The sequence below is a fragment of the Mesoplodon densirostris genome, chromosome 6 (assembly GCF_025265405.1).
Source record: "Mesoplodon densirostris isolate mMesDen1 chromosome 6, mMesDen1 primary haplotype, whole genome shotgun sequence".
Taxonomy (NCBI): Eukaryota; Metazoa; Chordata; class Mammalia; order Artiodactyla; family Ziphiidae; genus Mesoplodon; species Mesoplodon densirostris.
This window is the reverse complement of record NC_082666.1, coordinates 74,086,595-74,102,574: the sequence shown is the minus strand read 5'-3', so window position 1 is coordinate 74,102,574 and position 15,980 is coordinate 74,086,595. Positions and strand designations below refer to the sequence as shown.

Sequence of the window (15,980 nt, the reverse complement as noted above, 5' to 3'; positions counted from 1 at the left end):
CAAAACATAGTTTGTTGGTCCTACCTAACTTTTCTCTCTGAAGTGTTTCCTATCACACAAATACATACTGCCAGCCTCCTCAGCCCTCCTCTCTCCTCAGCAGAGGGTACAGAAGTTGTTAACCAAAATGATATCAGCATTCCCTTTTACTTTACTGGCATGAATTACTACATGCCTTGAGCAAGTGGCTATTCAAAGGACATAGATCTCCTTTAATAGACTTAACAGTGCCCTAGTGTTCTAAAAACGTTGTCAGAGCTTCAAAGGGTTCTTATAACCAATAGTGTAGCTTTAGCTCAAAGCAAATTTACCATATGAAGTCTCAAGTCGATATTTAACATGAACGTGTATGAGAGGAAAATGTCTCATCTGCTATGCATATATACACCTTGACAGTAATTTGTTAGCCTATGGTCTGTATAAGAAATAATTTTTCATTCGCAGTGGACATTGAAGAGATGCATGCCTGCAACACAACAAAACAGAATGTTGCATTAATAGAAAGTCTCTGTTTTGCTTGTGTGGTACCAGGGAAATTTTTATTATTAGGATAAAGGGGTCAATTCTTGGATCCCAAGTGCAGTCTGTGTTGCTGGACTAAGATCCAGGAGTTGGAAGCCATCCAAACCAATGCCACCAGGCTCTCCTTTATCTTTCCTTTTCTCCTTTTCTCCTTTTCTCTTGGTCCTTTGTTCACTCCTGGTGCCATCAGGTTGGCCAGGGTTGCATATTGAAAACATGGCCTCAGGGGGTGTTTGGAGGACAGTCTCAGAGAAGGGGATAGATGTTGGGAAGACTTACACTTGAAAATGTCTGTTCTATGTGTCATAAAATCAACTACCAATGATACGTTTCAGTATTATAGACTAGACTGCACATGCACTGGGGAGTTTTCCCACCAACATCACCCCTACAACTAAGTTTTAATAATATGACACATCCCTGTTGATAAAGAGGAGAGTGGTTTCTTGTGGAGGAGAAAAACTCTACTTTAACTCACTAACATTCTTCTCTATCTGACAGCACTCTATCATCGTATTTTTAATGTGAATTTCTATGTAAGCCAGGATTGTGTCCCCTCCCCAATCCATTCTTCACAGTGTACATGGTGATCTTTTAAAAAGATGTCATATCTCGTCACCCCCCTGTTTAAAAACCATCATTGGCTTTCTGTTGCACTTAAAACTAAAACTAATAGAGCCCTACAGAATCTGTCCCCGCTCCCACCCTCTTCATCTCTGCTCTCATCTCCCAGCATCCCCCTCTGCCCCCCGACTTAAGCTTAAGCCACACACACCATTTTTTCAATTCTTTAGACTCACCATGCTCTTTTACTCCTCAGGGCCTTTGCACATACTCTTTCCGCTTCCGGGAATCTCCTCCTCTCCACTCCTAAGCCCACCTTTTTCACCTGGCTGCCTTTTGCTCTTTATTTCAGGTTTTAGCTAAACTGTTAGCTCTTTAGCGGGTCACCTTTGATGCTCTAAACCAGTGGCTGCCAAATTCTTTTCTGCAAAGGGCCAAATCTCAAATGTTTGCACCTTTGCTGGCCAAAATGTCTCTGTTGCACCTGCTCAGCTTTGCCATAGTAGCTTGAAAGCACTCCATAGGCAAACAGAAATGAGTGAGCCTGGCTGTGTTCCAATAAAACTTTATTTACAAAAACAGACAGCAGTCCAGGGGCTGATGTTTGTCCAAGCACTGCTCTAATGTAAAGAAGATATCACATGTTGCTATGAGCGCTCATAGTTAGCAACTATAATCATAGTTGCTATTTTTCTTTTTAGGACTTATCAGAAGTTGTTAATTACCCATTTGGAAGGCAGGGATTCTATTTTGCTTATACACATGCCCAGCAGTATGCTTCGCATATAGTAGGTGCTCACTAAGTATTTCAATGAATCTTAAGTGCCCTAAATTAGTAATTTTATATACTTAATAAGTAGGGATTTAAGGAAATGACAACATATACATATATGCATGTGTAGGAAAGACAGAGGGAGAGAGAGTTGAGAGAGTCAAAGTATTAGGTTTCCTTTTCTTTCTAGAAACTGTCATCATACCTAGAGTATATAATATACTTTTTATGGGTTTTCTAGAAATATATTTTATTTTTTCCATGCAGTAGTCTCAGTTGCTTTGGAGTGGATACTCATTCCCTCATTCATTCATCCATTCATTCATTCTGTAGTTATTTATTAAATGTTTACTATGCACAAGGCACTATATGAAAAGCAAAGCTCTACTGGATCCTTCAAGAAGACAGCAGTAATACTGTCTTCTTGTTTTGCATTTTTGGGTTCAGGGCTGAGCTGTATCGGGCCTCAGGAAAGTTTGAGCTACTTGATCGTATTCTGCCAAAATTGAGAGCGACTAATCACCGCGTGCTGCTTTTCTGCCAGATGACGTCTCTCATGACCATCATGGAGGATTACTTTGCTTTTCGGAACTTCCTTTACCTGCGCCTTGATGGTAAGTGTGTAAGGAATGAGGCTCTGAAGCCACACAACCCAGAGTGCAGGGATAATGAGCACTCAGATCCAATTCCCATCTCAGCCAAAAGGAGGGGTAAAATTCTTGAAGAATTAACTAGCAGGGTGGGGTGCAGCTTCTCTAGACAGCAGTCTTTATATCCTCCAGCTTAAAATAAGCTGAAATTATTTGTGCTGCTGTTTATCCCACATCCAAACCAATACAAATGGACTTAGAATCACTTATAAGTACCACAATTAAAATAAACCAAAGTAACCTAAAATTTAAACACTCTCCTTGTCTGTTACCTGTGCACCATACAGAATATTTTGATAAGCCTTCAGCTTTCTCTGTGAAGGCATATTTTAAGGGGATAAAGGCTATGACTCCTTTCTTCAGTGACACTGTTGTAGTTCATTTAAGATTATATCTATCGTTCAAGCTTCTCTCTTTTTCTAAATAGAACATATCTACATGCTTCGTTAAGAGATAGGGCTTCACTGTTTCCTGGATTTTACCAACTATGTAGAATATTGGCCTGATTTTAAGAGTGAAATTTAAACACCACGTCCTTAAAAAATTAGTCAGAAAATATGAATGGAAGACAGTATGAATTTAGTGATACTTCCTAAATGGCTATATGATTTGGGTGGCAGCTCTAGCATTTCAGAGATTAAAGATACCAAAATTTTCACACTATGGAGGGAGTAACATTTTCAAAGAGTAGTAAGTAGGGATAGGAGCTGATTTACAGCCAGGCTGGTGTTGAATTCCTGCATGGTGTTACTAATACCAACTTTTATCCAATGCAATATTCAAGTTATTGTCAAATGGGAAATTTAAAGTTTATGTTCCATTCAAAGGTGGTGTTTTATTTTCAGTCCAACATTTTCTCCCCCTTTTGTCATGAATTAGATATAACTGGATATTTACCAACCTCGGACCTGCCATATGTTCTCTTACTTGAGGTTTTTATTTTTTTGGGGGGGGGTGTTTTTTTGTGGTACACGGGGGTCTCACTGCTGTGGCCTCTCCCGTTGCGGAGCACAGGCTCCAGACGCGCAGGCTCAGCGGCCATGGCTTACGGGCCTAGCCGCTCCGTGGCATGTGGGATCTTCCCAGACCGGGGCACGAACCCGCGTCCCCTGCATTGGCAGGTGGACTCTCAACCACTGCGCCACCAGGGAAGCCCTCTTACTTAAGTTTTTAAGTGAACTCTCTATATGGTGTACCTCTTAGGGCCTTTTTAACTTTTAAATTAATTATACCTCTGACAGACTTGATTTTTTTAAAGTCTTTTTGCCTCTCCTCCTTAAAGTCACTGAAAACAGAGGAATGGTTAAGTCAATGTTAATTCTAAATTCATGACACAGTTACATCAACCACAGTCTGTCTTTTGGCAAATCTGCCTTGTGTCTCATCTTCTGACCTGATGCATTGGTTCCTCCCTCTCTGTGAGGGGTAAGTTCAGCCTTCCGTCAGCATTCTTCCTTTGAAAGGCAAGCCCTCCTTCACTGCTGCTTGAGTGAGGGGGGCAGCAGCCAGCTCTACTTTCCCTGGATGTACAGCCCCCCACAGGTGTCCTGTAGAACTGTTGTTTACTACTCTGTGGCATTTCGTTTGGAATCTCAGCTCTCTTGGGACTGTGACCTTGGAATGTTCGAGTCTGGGAAACTGGCAAGAAGTGATTTCCTTGAAACAAATCCCTCTAATGTGTTCTTGCCAGCTTGAGAGAGTGTCTATTTTTATTTAATTTTTAAAAATGTTTTGGCTGCGTTGAGTCTCCGTTGCTGTGCACGGGCTTCCTGTAGTTGCGGTGAGCAGGGACTACTCTTCATTGCGGTGCACGGGCTTCTCATTGCGGTGGCTTCTCTTGTTGCCGAGCTCAGACTCTAGGCGCCTGGGCTTCAGTAGTTGTGGTTCGTGGGCTCTAGAGCGCAGGCTCAGTAGTTGTGGCACACGGGCTTAGTTGCTCCGAGGCATGTGGGATCTTCCCGGAGCAGGGCTCGACCCCGTGTCCCCTGCATTGGCAGGCGGATTCTTAACCACTGTGCCACCAGGGAAGTCCCGAGAGAGTATCTTTAATATTCTGTTGGTTGCTGTCCTTATTGTTATTAATCATAATAGTCATAAAAGCTAATGTTTATGGAAGACCTACTACACGTGGGATGCCAGGCTAAGCACTTCATATGCATTATTAATTTAATTTTCTCAACAAACAAGCTTCTGTTATCCCCTTCTTACCAGGTACGAATACGATCCCACTTAACAGATGCGAAAACAGAGGTTTAGAGAGATGAGTTAACTTGCCATAGGTTACACATGAAGCAAATGGTGAAATCAAGTTCTAACTTAGATGTCTCTGATTCAAAATTCGTTTGGAATCAGTTTTAGCAAATCCAGCAAGATTTATTCCATCTCTGAAAATGTTGCTTTCCTAGAGACATTTGAAGACTGATTTTGAACTGAATTCAAAAACTGTAAGTTGGTTGATTGAAAATGACCAGGCCATTTCAAGAGAATGTGCTACTCACTGATCCTACCATCAAAGGCCTTACCGTTAGGTTGGAGGAGGCAAGTAAGCAAGTTCCATTAAGTGTTAAAGATGTCATTGAGAAGGCTGCATGGGCTTCTACCTGGAAGAAACAGCAGCCATTTGTTCTGAGGTTGGAGAGAATTGATGGCAAACAGTCGACATACACATGGATAAATTGGTACACACAGTGCCAGCTGTACCACCCTCTGACTGCACCCCCTTAACCCAGTTGTTAAAATGACTTCAGATTTTCATGGCTGAATTTGATGTCCCAGATTTTTGACCTCAGGGGAAAAAAAATTTGATGACAGTTAAGTAGATTTTTTTTCTGCAGAGATTATGGTTGCATGAATAGATTTAACTACGATTCCATTATAGTCTTTGTTTTCACTGGAAATGATTTTTGAGTGAGAGCAAGTGATGAAGTTACATCCCAGAAGACAACATTTTCCAAAAGCAGCTGAAACTAAGTTAAAGTGAGTAATCATGAAAGCCAGGCAGTGTGTTCCTTCTGGCAAAATCTGCAGTTTTCATCACAGTTGCCCTTATTATTAATTGTATGCTTGGTTATGTTCTACATTAAAGCCTATAAGAACGTGGACTTGATACACTTTAAATCCTGTACCCACCTACAAACAGCATTTCTTTGGCTGGGGCTAAACCCTGACACGGTAGTTTGACTCTCCTTGAGCAGTGTCCCAACGATTGCTGATGAACAGCAGAGATCTTGGCTTGGAGAACCTTTGACTAATGGAAATGGTAACCCAGCAAACGCTGAACCTTGTAATAAGAAATGCCATAGCTTTGCATGAAAAGTGATTCAATCCTATTTTTTCCTGGCTTTATAATTTGTCAAGTTCCAAGCTACGTATACAATTTTAATACACACCAGATAATATGGTCCATCTGTTTGCTTGAGGTGTCTGGCATAGGGCCTAAAAACTCTTTTGACCAGATAATTTTGATATCCCTTTTGTTTTTCAGTGCTTTGTTTTTCATTTAGGGTTATTTCATCCCAAGTAGGCATATGCACTAATTAGTTTTATTTATATCTTAATGCATGTAATTGTTAACTGATTATTTTTCAATTCAGTGGATCAAAAGTGAACTTCTACCCTCATAGTATATACATGCTCAGTTTCTGTACCCTGATGTCAGAAAATAGATACAGTTGGTCCCTCATCCCTCAGTATCCAAGGTGGGGACTTGGTTCCAGGAACCCCACAAATACCAGAATCTGCAGATGCTCAAGCCCCTAATATAAAACAGTGTAGTGGGACTTCTCCGGCGGTCCCGTAATTAAGGCTCTGCCTTCCAATGCAGGGGGCTCAGGTTTGATCCCTGGTCGGGGAACTAAGATTCCACATGCCATGCAGTATGGCCAAAAATTAAACAAACAAACAAACAAACAAACAAAAAAACCAGTGTAGTATTTGCATATAATCAATCTATGCACATCCTCCCATATACTTGTTTTTTTTTTGTTTTTTTTTTGCGGTACGCGGGCCTCTCACTGCTGTGGCCTCTCCCGTTGCGGAGCACAGGCTCCGGATGCGCAGGCCCAGTGGCCATGGCTCATGGGCCCAGCCGCTCCGCAGCATGTGGGATCTTCCCGGACCAGGGCACGGACCCGTGTCCCCTGCATCGGCAGGCAGACTCCCAACCACTGTGCCACCAGGGAAGTCCCCTTCCCATATACTTTAAATCATCTCTAGATTACTTATGATACCTAATACAATGTAAAGGCTATGTGAATAGTTGCTGGTGCTTGGCAAATTCAAATTATGCTTTTTTGGAACTTTCTGGAATTCTTAATTTGGAATTTGGAGTACTTTTGATTCAAATTTTTTTAATTTGGAATACTTTTGATCCACTGTTGGTTGAATCCCTGGATGATGCACAATCCATAGGTACAAAGGGACGACTATACCATTATCTCTGGGAACTCCTTCTTTCCCCATTTTGGAAGTGTTTGCTTTTTTTTGTTTGTTTCTTTGGCTTTTCCTTCACTTTAAGGCAGAGGGTAAATATGTGAACCAGTCATCTATGTGAGGAATTTTTTTAAAAAATCATTGCACCTGGGCAGATGATGTAGCAAAATGGTTTCATGATAGACCAGACGCGTCTTCCATTAGCATCATGAACAGAGATAGTTCATCGTGATCTCAGAAAGCCAATTCTGAAAATAAGAGAAAAAAGGGCACCATGTGTTTGAAACCTCATTTAACAAAACACATTTCATGTTCCTCCCCCCAAATCTAAATTCTTACAATTCATCATTGCAGGATTTGACCAGGTTGCAAAACTTGAAATCTGATTTGGAAAGTAGAATGAGCTCTAAAGAACATTGCTTCATTGAATGGGGACTCCCAAAGCCCCTTGTTTCTAATCCCCGTTTGCTGTATTCAGGAATGTTCTTTTTCCCTCCTCAGGAGGGTACTTACTATTTTTATTAATATGAAAAACAGATCTCCCCATGTTTGGGAACTTGAACCTCCACAGTAACTTGATTCCATTAGCTGGAGTCACTTAGGTGTTTTAATCCTCTGAAATAAATTGCCAGTATATTTTCATCGTTAAAAAAAGAACGCCATGTAGAAATAATATTTGTACAGCAGGTGGTTAGGGACTATCATGTAACATACATATACATGTCCCAACAGCCTAAGACCTTTTTCAGAACTCTGCAGCTACACTTTTCTGGTGAAATATATTCAGATGGAATATGGTAGGTTTTTTTTCCTTTCCACAATGCAGTTCATGAAATGGCCAGGTAAATACGTTACAAATACATTGTATGTGATTGAGGGGCTGATTTGGGATGCAAGTCTGGGTACTTGGTGCCCTAAAAGTGAGTACCATTCTCTGGGGTTCCATACTCTCTGCTTATTCACTATTTTGGAGACTCCTCAGACACCATGGGGTGAGCCATTGCCAGGTGTATTACATGCTGCTTTGGATGGTTATAGTTTATAACTCAGCAGAGCAGAATGTCAACATGAGAAACCAACTGAGAGATTCCTTTTTTTTTTTTTTTTGAGTTATTTTGGCTTCAAGTCTTGCTAACAAGGATAAAAATATTCCATTCACATTTTATGTTTTTACCAGCCGGATCATGCTCAGTAGCCATCTGAATGGTAAAATATAGTAGAAATAGATTTACTTTTGTTTCTGTTCTCTTGGGCATGAACAAGTCCTCACTCTAAAGCCTATTGGCAAAGTGGTTTCAAGACATTATAATCAATCTTTTAGGCACGTGTGTGTGTGTGTGTGTGTGTGTGTTAAATTATTTGGTGTTCGCAAGCATAAAAATAAATTCAGAGGGGGCTTCCCTGGTGGCGCGGTGGTTGAGGGTCCACCTGCCGATGCAGGGGACACGGGTTCGTGCCCTGGTCCGGGAGGATCCCACATGCCGCGGAGCGGCTGGACCCGTGAGCCGTGGCCGCTGAGCCTGCGCGTCCGGAGCCTGTGCTCCGCAGCGGGAGAGGCCACAACAGTGAGACGCCCGCATACCACAAAAAAAAAAAAAAAAATTCAGAAAATGTTTCCACCAAGTTTTAGGTTAACATAAGAATGTTATAGGATATGTAAGTTTCACAGATGCCCAGTCAGAATGTTTAAACCCTTTTCAACATTTTGGAACAATGAGTAGTAGACAGAGTATTCCTTCTTAATTAGAGAAAAGACTCTTACTATCTCTTTTTTTTTTTTTTTAATTGCAAGATGTTCAAAGTTCCTTTCAAAAGGGCAAAAACCTTAGGGGATTTCCTCACCAATACTAAGAGGAGTCTGAGTCTGTTTCTCAAGGAAGTAGGCCTTTTTGTCTAGCTCTGTGACATTTTCAGACAGGAGTTAATTGTCAAATTTATTTTTCTTATCCCCTCAGGCACCACCAAGTCTGAAGATCGTGCTGCTTTGCTGAAGAAATTCAACGAACCTGGATCCCAGTATTTCATTTTCTTGCTGAGCACAAGAGCTGGAGGCCTGGGCTTAAATCTCCAGGCAGCTGATACCGTGGTCATCTTTGACAGCGACTGGAATCCTCATCAGGTGTGCATGTCTCTGACTTGGGTGCCCAGGCCTTCCTTCTGGAGAGGAACTGAAAGACTAGCAGTTCCCTCCCTCATGTACATTTATGGGGCAGAGCACATTTCTGAACGAGTGGACCATTTCCTCAAAGGGAAAATAGCCCAGCGCATTATTATGGCTGTTTTCTTATCTCCCTTGGAACATAGATATTGAGATATCTTACACACGCCTTTGGTGGACCTTTGAAGAGTTCAAGTTTGGGGGACAAAGACTCAAGTTTCTGCCTAGTTTTTTTTTTTTTTTTTGCGGTACGCAGGCCTCTCACTGTTGTGGCCTCTCCCGTTGCGGAGCACAGGCTCCGGACGCGCAGGCTCAGCGGCCATGACTCACGGGCCCAGCCGCTCCATGGCATGTGGGATCTTCCCGGACCGGGGCACGAACCCATGTCCCCTGCATCGGCAGGCGGACGTTCAACCACTGCGCCATCAGGGAAGCCCTCAGCCTAGTTTTAAACCATCCCCCCACCCCCCTACCCCATCTCTCGGGCTTGCCGCTGAGCAAAGCATATTTGGTTAAGGATAAATCAAAAATGTTCCAAGATAAAAACAACAAAAAACAGCTAACATTTATTAGATCCTCACTCTATGCCAGCCTCTTTTTTTTTTTTTTTGCGGTACGCAGGCCTCTCACTGTTGTGGCCTCTCCCGTTGCGGAGCACAGGCTCCGGACGCACAGGCTCAGTGGCCATGGCTTACGGGCCCAGCCGCTCCGCGGCATGTGGGATCTTCCCAGACCAGGGCACGAACCCGTGTCCCCTGCATCGGCAGGCAGACTCCCAACCACTGCGCCACCAGGAAAGCCCCATACCTTATATATTTTTATGTCCCACATTGCATTCCAAAGCCCAGGTAGAATTCATATTCCTATGAGAGACCTGCAGTTTTCCTTTTGCCATGGTGATTCAGTGTCTGTTCAACAAACATTTACTGAGGGGTTGTTATGCCACAGGCCTTGAGCTAGGCTGGATATCTAGGGGAGGAATGTGTGATTCCCCTCCTCCCGGGATGCTCAGTGTGGTTGGATGTTTAGATTACCCTCCTTGCTGCTGCCTAAATCTTCATTGAGAAACAGTAACCTGTGTATAGGTGAATGGTAAGTTCACTAGATTTTATCTTCTGAGGTAAACATTTCTGTGGTGTCTCAGTTGTTCACCTTCATTGGTACAGTGCTAATGCTAAGAGACCAAGGAAACCGCTGCTTCTGGAAATGCTAGTTTACCATGAGAAAGGATGCTGGGACATCTATGCGTCTCTCTCTGTCTCTCTCTGCTTCCCTGTCTCTGTCTGTCTCTCTGTCTGTCTCTCTTTCTCTCATACACATACACTTTCATGACCAGTAGGTGAAAGCAGAACTCTAGAATCAAAGTTAATTACATGCATACCCAACAGTTCACTTTTCACTGCATGTTACCTAAAATTTAGGCAATAAAACTGTGAACCCCACATTTCCTCTGGTCTAATTTAGCATAAATTCCTCACACTGGGCCTTATATTTCTGCAGGTATATACATATCTGCCATAGGTGGATTCACTTCCACCTGATATGGTCAACTAGACTGACCAGATTTTTTCATGCCTGTCACTTAAACATGGCCATTAGTTTAGGCAAATTTTTTTTTCATTTTTGGAAATAAGTGATCTTAGACTGATAAAGATGAACACTGATTTTTCATTTAAAAGGTAGGAGAACTAACTTTTATTAAGCGACGACTCTACCAGATACCATGAGGCACTTTGCGTACCTCATTTCAGGTAATCCTCAAAGTATTTTACACATAAGGAAACCCGTCAGTATTAACTTGCCCAGAAACACAGCCAGGATTCACAGCCATGTCTGTCTGGGTTTGGGTTTGAACCCTGGCTTTGGGCTCTTTCTACCCTGTACTCCTGCATAAATGTTGCCCCCAAGTAAAAGTTGTAGAGTTCTTTTTAGCATCTTGGCTTCAGCATGCATTGAAAATTTCTTTTTCTGTAATTATTCTTTATTATGTTGAATCAAAATTAACACACATGGATGAAATAGGGTTTATTTGACATAGGTTGACAGATTGAAGATACAAGCCTTAAAGTTGCTAACTGGAGGTCGCTGCTAAAGTCAAAGATAGAACATGTGAATGTAGAATTAGCACTAAAACCCCTCAGGATTATCAGGATGCTCATTCCCAAACTGCTATGAGAAACATGGGTTGGCACTTTATTTTATTCATTTTAACCCATGAAGCTGGGGCTGTGTTGTTATCACAGAATGGTCAACCACACAGTTACTTTGGAGGCCCTTTTCTCAGGCTGTGTCCTTGTCTTCAGCTATAATCACACCTAAATCAGTATGATGGGCTTTCAGACCACTGAGACCTCAGAATTGGTGAATAATCCATTCAGTGATTACAATGCTTCTTTCTTTGTCGTAATCCCTCCCCCCCATTTTTGGCTTAGGGGCCCACAGTCTTACCTTGCGTAAGCTTCTTCAGCCTAGAAATTGTCATTTTTGCTATTTTTCAAATAGATAGATCATCTTACATTAAGGTTTTTTTGTTTTGTTTTTTGGGTTTGCTTGTTTGTTTATTTTGGCCGTGTCAGGTCTTAGTTGCGGCCCGCGGGATCCTTTGTTGAGGCATGCGAGATCTTTCGTTGTGGCCCACGGGCTTCTCTCTAGTTGTGGCGTGCGGGTTTTCTCCCTCTAGTTGTGGCACGTGGGGTCCAGAGCACGCGGGCTCTGTAGTTTGCAGCACGCAGGCTCTCTCGTTGAGGCGCACGAACTCAGTAGTTGTGGTGTGCAGGCTTAGTTGCCCTGCGGCACGTGGGATCTTATTTCCCCAACCAGGGATTGAACCCGCGTCCCCTGCATTGGAAGGCAGACTCTTTACCACTGGACCACCAGGGAAGTCCCTAGATAGGTCATCTTAAACATACCAAAAAAACACCACTGCTGCCACCACCACCAAAAAAAACCCCAAAAAACTAATTGCTGTAAGCACCCAAGGGTTCAAGAACTTGTTACCCTGTTGGTAGATGGTCCATGCCCTCTACTTCCTCACCTAGCATATTCTGCCGCCACCTGTACCTTAGTGTTTTGTGGGTTATCAGCATCTTCTAGGACAGGGGTCAGCAAACTGCCACCCAGGGCTGAGTCTGGCACGCAAGCTGAGTTTGGACCACCTACAAGCAAAGAATGGTTCTCACATTTAAAAGTATAAAAATGTAAATTGAAAAAGAAAGAAAAACGATTATCAGCCTCTTGGTGAGAACAGTTGCTCACTGTTTGCTCTTGGCCAAGATAGCCTGGACTATTTACCACTGGGCCCATTCTGGAAGCAGTGTGTGACCCCTTTTCTAGGAAATAATCAGGAGGCTGATGACACAGAACTTGCCAGCGTGGCTGCTGCTCAGCCATTCTGGGGAAGATGTGTGGAGAGAGATGACTGAGCTCAGGGCTCGAACAGAAAATGAAGTTTAGGGTTCCCACGCGGCCCCCGCCCCCCCCCCCTTTTGGATTTTAATGATCCACCTCACTTTCTCCTCTTTGGAAAATAATCTAATTTGGATGAGTCCCAGCTGTATTCATGGTTCAGCTCTCCCATATTTATAGTCACTTCTTCAAATATCTTCTGAGGAAAACCTTTTGCCTAATTAGTCATTTAATTGTAAAGGTCCCTGCAGCAAAGACAGGTCTCCTGGACAGACTTTGGCCTGTTGTCTCCTTGTGCTGTCTAGGTGACCAAGAAACTCATCTGGTCAAGATGATGGGCTTACAGCTGTAGCAAGGTATCAGCTCTGTGCAAAAGAGGGTGCCAGGGATGCAGGATGCAGGGGACAGACCTTTGCCCTAAAGATGTACACGGGTCTAATGGGGGACACATGGAAACAGCTAATTCGCATTGGAGAGATCATCACCTGGACCAGAATGAACAAAAGTGATGTACCAAGAAGTTTTTATGGCATAGTCTTAAGATTAGGTAACTCTGCTTCATAGCTTTATGACGGTTTTTATTTAAAGATTTCATTAAAACCTTATTTTTTTTATTATAAGAGTAATATACATTCAAAGCAGAAAAAAATTGCCAAACCACATGAAAGTAACCTGAAGAAAATTTAATAACACCTATAATCTTAATACCTGAAGATATAAACATTACTAGCTTCTTGGTATTTGTGCTTCCTGCCTTTTCTTGGTATAGATAAATTTATGCACATAAGATCATAATGTACATACTCATATATAACTTGTAGTTTTCACTTATTATAGCCTTATGATGTATCATTAAGTTTTCTAAATGAGAGTATAATTTTTAATGTACTATGTTGTATATACATAGAGTAAAAAACTGTAATTTATTTAACCAATCTGTTATTGTTGAATGTTTACTTAATTCTGCTTTTTTAAAAAACCATTATAAATGATATATAATGCTGAGAGGTGCATCCTTACTGTAAGTCTTTGTGCATATACATGATTATTCCCGTAGGATACATTCCCAAGAAGCGAAATTTCTGAGTCAGGGGCCATACCCAGTTTCAACACTTTTGATACATAGTGCTAAATTTCTATCCCCCCAAAGTTGTCCAGTTTACTACTCTGCTAGCAATCCTTTTCATTCCCCAAATGAAAGATTGAGTCTTTGATGGAATTAGATCCCAGGAAATTTGCTACATGGGTAATCATTGTATGAACAGTGTGTGTTTATGTGTATAATGTATGTGTGTATAATTCAGCGATGTCTTAAAAATCATCTTTAACACCTTCCTTTAACCTTGCAACTTAGGGTTAGTTTTAGCTAATATCCAAGTCATAATTCTGACACCAAATTTATTTTTATTTATTTAATTTTTTTTTTAGTTAGGGACAAATCTGATGGTGAACCTAGGGGCAGATTAAACACACACACACACACACACACACACACAAACACATCTTGAGACCTGGATTTCAAAACCTGAGATGTATTTCAGTTGGCTAATTTGAACCCAGTTTCCCTCAACTAGGAATGACCTTGAATTTTTCCGAAGAAGGTAGCTTGTATATTTTGAAAATGTAAGCAGAATCTTGCATTAGTAAAGGTGGGTTAAATAACGCTTCCATAGTTCCCTCTTGGGTGGGTGACCTGTCTGCTAGGCTAATCCAGGCACAGTGGCCCTCAAACACGTGGTTTTCTCAAACAGGACCTGCAAGCACAGGACCGCGCTCACCGCATCGGCCAGCAGAACGAGGTCCGCGTGCTGAGACTCTGCACCGTGAACAGCGTGGAGGAAAAGATCCTCGCAGCCGCAAAGTACAAGCTGAATGTGGATCAGAAAGTGATCCAGGCAGGCATGTTTGATCAGAAGTCTTCAAGCCACGAGCGGAGGGCATTCCTGCAAGCCATACTGGAGCACGAAGAGGAAAATGAGGTATCCCAGAAAGCGAAGTCTGTGAAATCAGTGATCTTGTGTCTTGCAAAGATTGAGAAGAACCTCTTTGTTCTTTAAAGAATTTCTTGGGGTGGCGTGAATTAAAATGAATGAATTAGCTGCTTTGTTACATCGCAAGCACAAAAAGCCTGTGAAACATCCAAACGAGTGTCTAAAAAGCAGTTGCTAGAGGGACCTGAAGGCTTGGCCATCCAATGCTTCCCTGGTTTCTGCCGGGAGGTGCAGCCTGCATGGTTGATTGTACTGTAGGTGCTGCCCTCTGTAGGGCACATGCAGAACCGCAGAGAGGCCACTTGCAGGAACAAAATTGCTAGATGAGACAACACAAAGCTGGAAGGGTCACTCCTTGCCTTTTCTTTCTCCATCCTTCAGAGCCCTTTGTCTCTATTGCCTTTTTATCAGGGATCACAGCACTTCAGTATGTTTGTAGGATAAGCCCTCACAGCTGTCTTTAGCTCTTTGAGTCATACTTTTACTGGAAAAGAGTGACCTTAACCTCCACTCCAAATGCTCCTGTAAGAGCTGACCAACGGCTGAGAAAATCATTGGCTAAAAAGCAAAATCTCTTTTTACTTGCCAACATTGTTCAAAGAATGCATTGATTATGTTTCTCTCAGGGGATCTTTGGGTAGCTGTATTTTTTTAGATTGCCAGTCTTAGTAATTCTATACTAAATTTTCATCCCCAGATGGATTTGAAATAGATTTAAAGACATAGTTCTTATGTAGTCTAGAAACTGTACAAAATACCAGTGCCAGTCCTTACCATAAAATTGGCTTGGGATGGACAAATTTGGTTTGGTGTGCCCATGTTCATAAGTGGAAGAATGGGTTTATCTTATCTAGTCATGTGGAATACTATTTTCATTGCATGTATTAGATATACAGTTGACCCTTAAACAACACAGTTTGAACTGTGTGGGTCCACTTTCATGTGGATGCTTTTCTATAATAAGTACTACAGCACTACATGGGTCCAGAGTTGGTTGAGTCCATGGGTGCAGAGGAACTGTGGAATTGGACGGCCGGTTTACGATTTACATGTAAGATATACATAGATTAACCCCAGATGTTCAAGTGTCAACTGTAGTTTGATTTTGCCTCAAGTAGGATGTTTTTGAAATCTTCTATAAATTATAAACCAAATTCTTTCAAAAATCTCATGTAGTTTTTTTTTCTGAAATAAGTGGAAATGTGAAGTAGTTCTTGATATTTAAAGTAATCCTGAAATGAATCTTTTTGCAAATTGAAGAGCACTTTTCTGTTACACCTCTTCACTTGTCAGTCTTATATGTTTGATTAGTTATTAGATTTCACTAAAATGATGAAAAATGCATATGCACATACATTCCCGCATATTTTTTAAATTTTGATCTCAAATAATTTACCACGTCTGATTCTGGAAGTTGAATATTTGATACAGATATGATTCTCAAAATTGAAATATTTGATACAAATTTAGAATCAGATTTTCAGGTG

The 15,980-nt window shown here is 41.7% G+C and overlaps 1 protein-coding gene across 9 annotated transcripts in view; it reads left to right on the top strand.

Moving 5' to 3' along the window:
- Nucleotides 1-15,980, top strand: part of SMARCA2 (SWI/SNF related, matrix associated, actin dependent regulator of chromatin, subfamily a, member 2) — a 185,945-nt gene that overhangs the window by 87,958 nt on the left and 82,007 nt on the right. For all 9 annotated transcript variants that reach the window (XM_060102248.1, XM_060102240.1, XM_060102244.1 and 6 more), the window contains 3 exons: nucleotides 2,306-2,472; nucleotides 8,895-9,058; nucleotides 14,254-14,481. In XM_060102248.1, coding sequence (XP_059958231.1) covers nucleotides 2,306-2,472; nucleotides 8,895-9,058; nucleotides 14,254-14,481 — 559 coding nt within the window. The remainder of the gene's footprint in view (nucleotides 1-2,305; nucleotides 2,473-8,894; nucleotides 9,059-14,253; nucleotides 14,482-15,980) is intronic.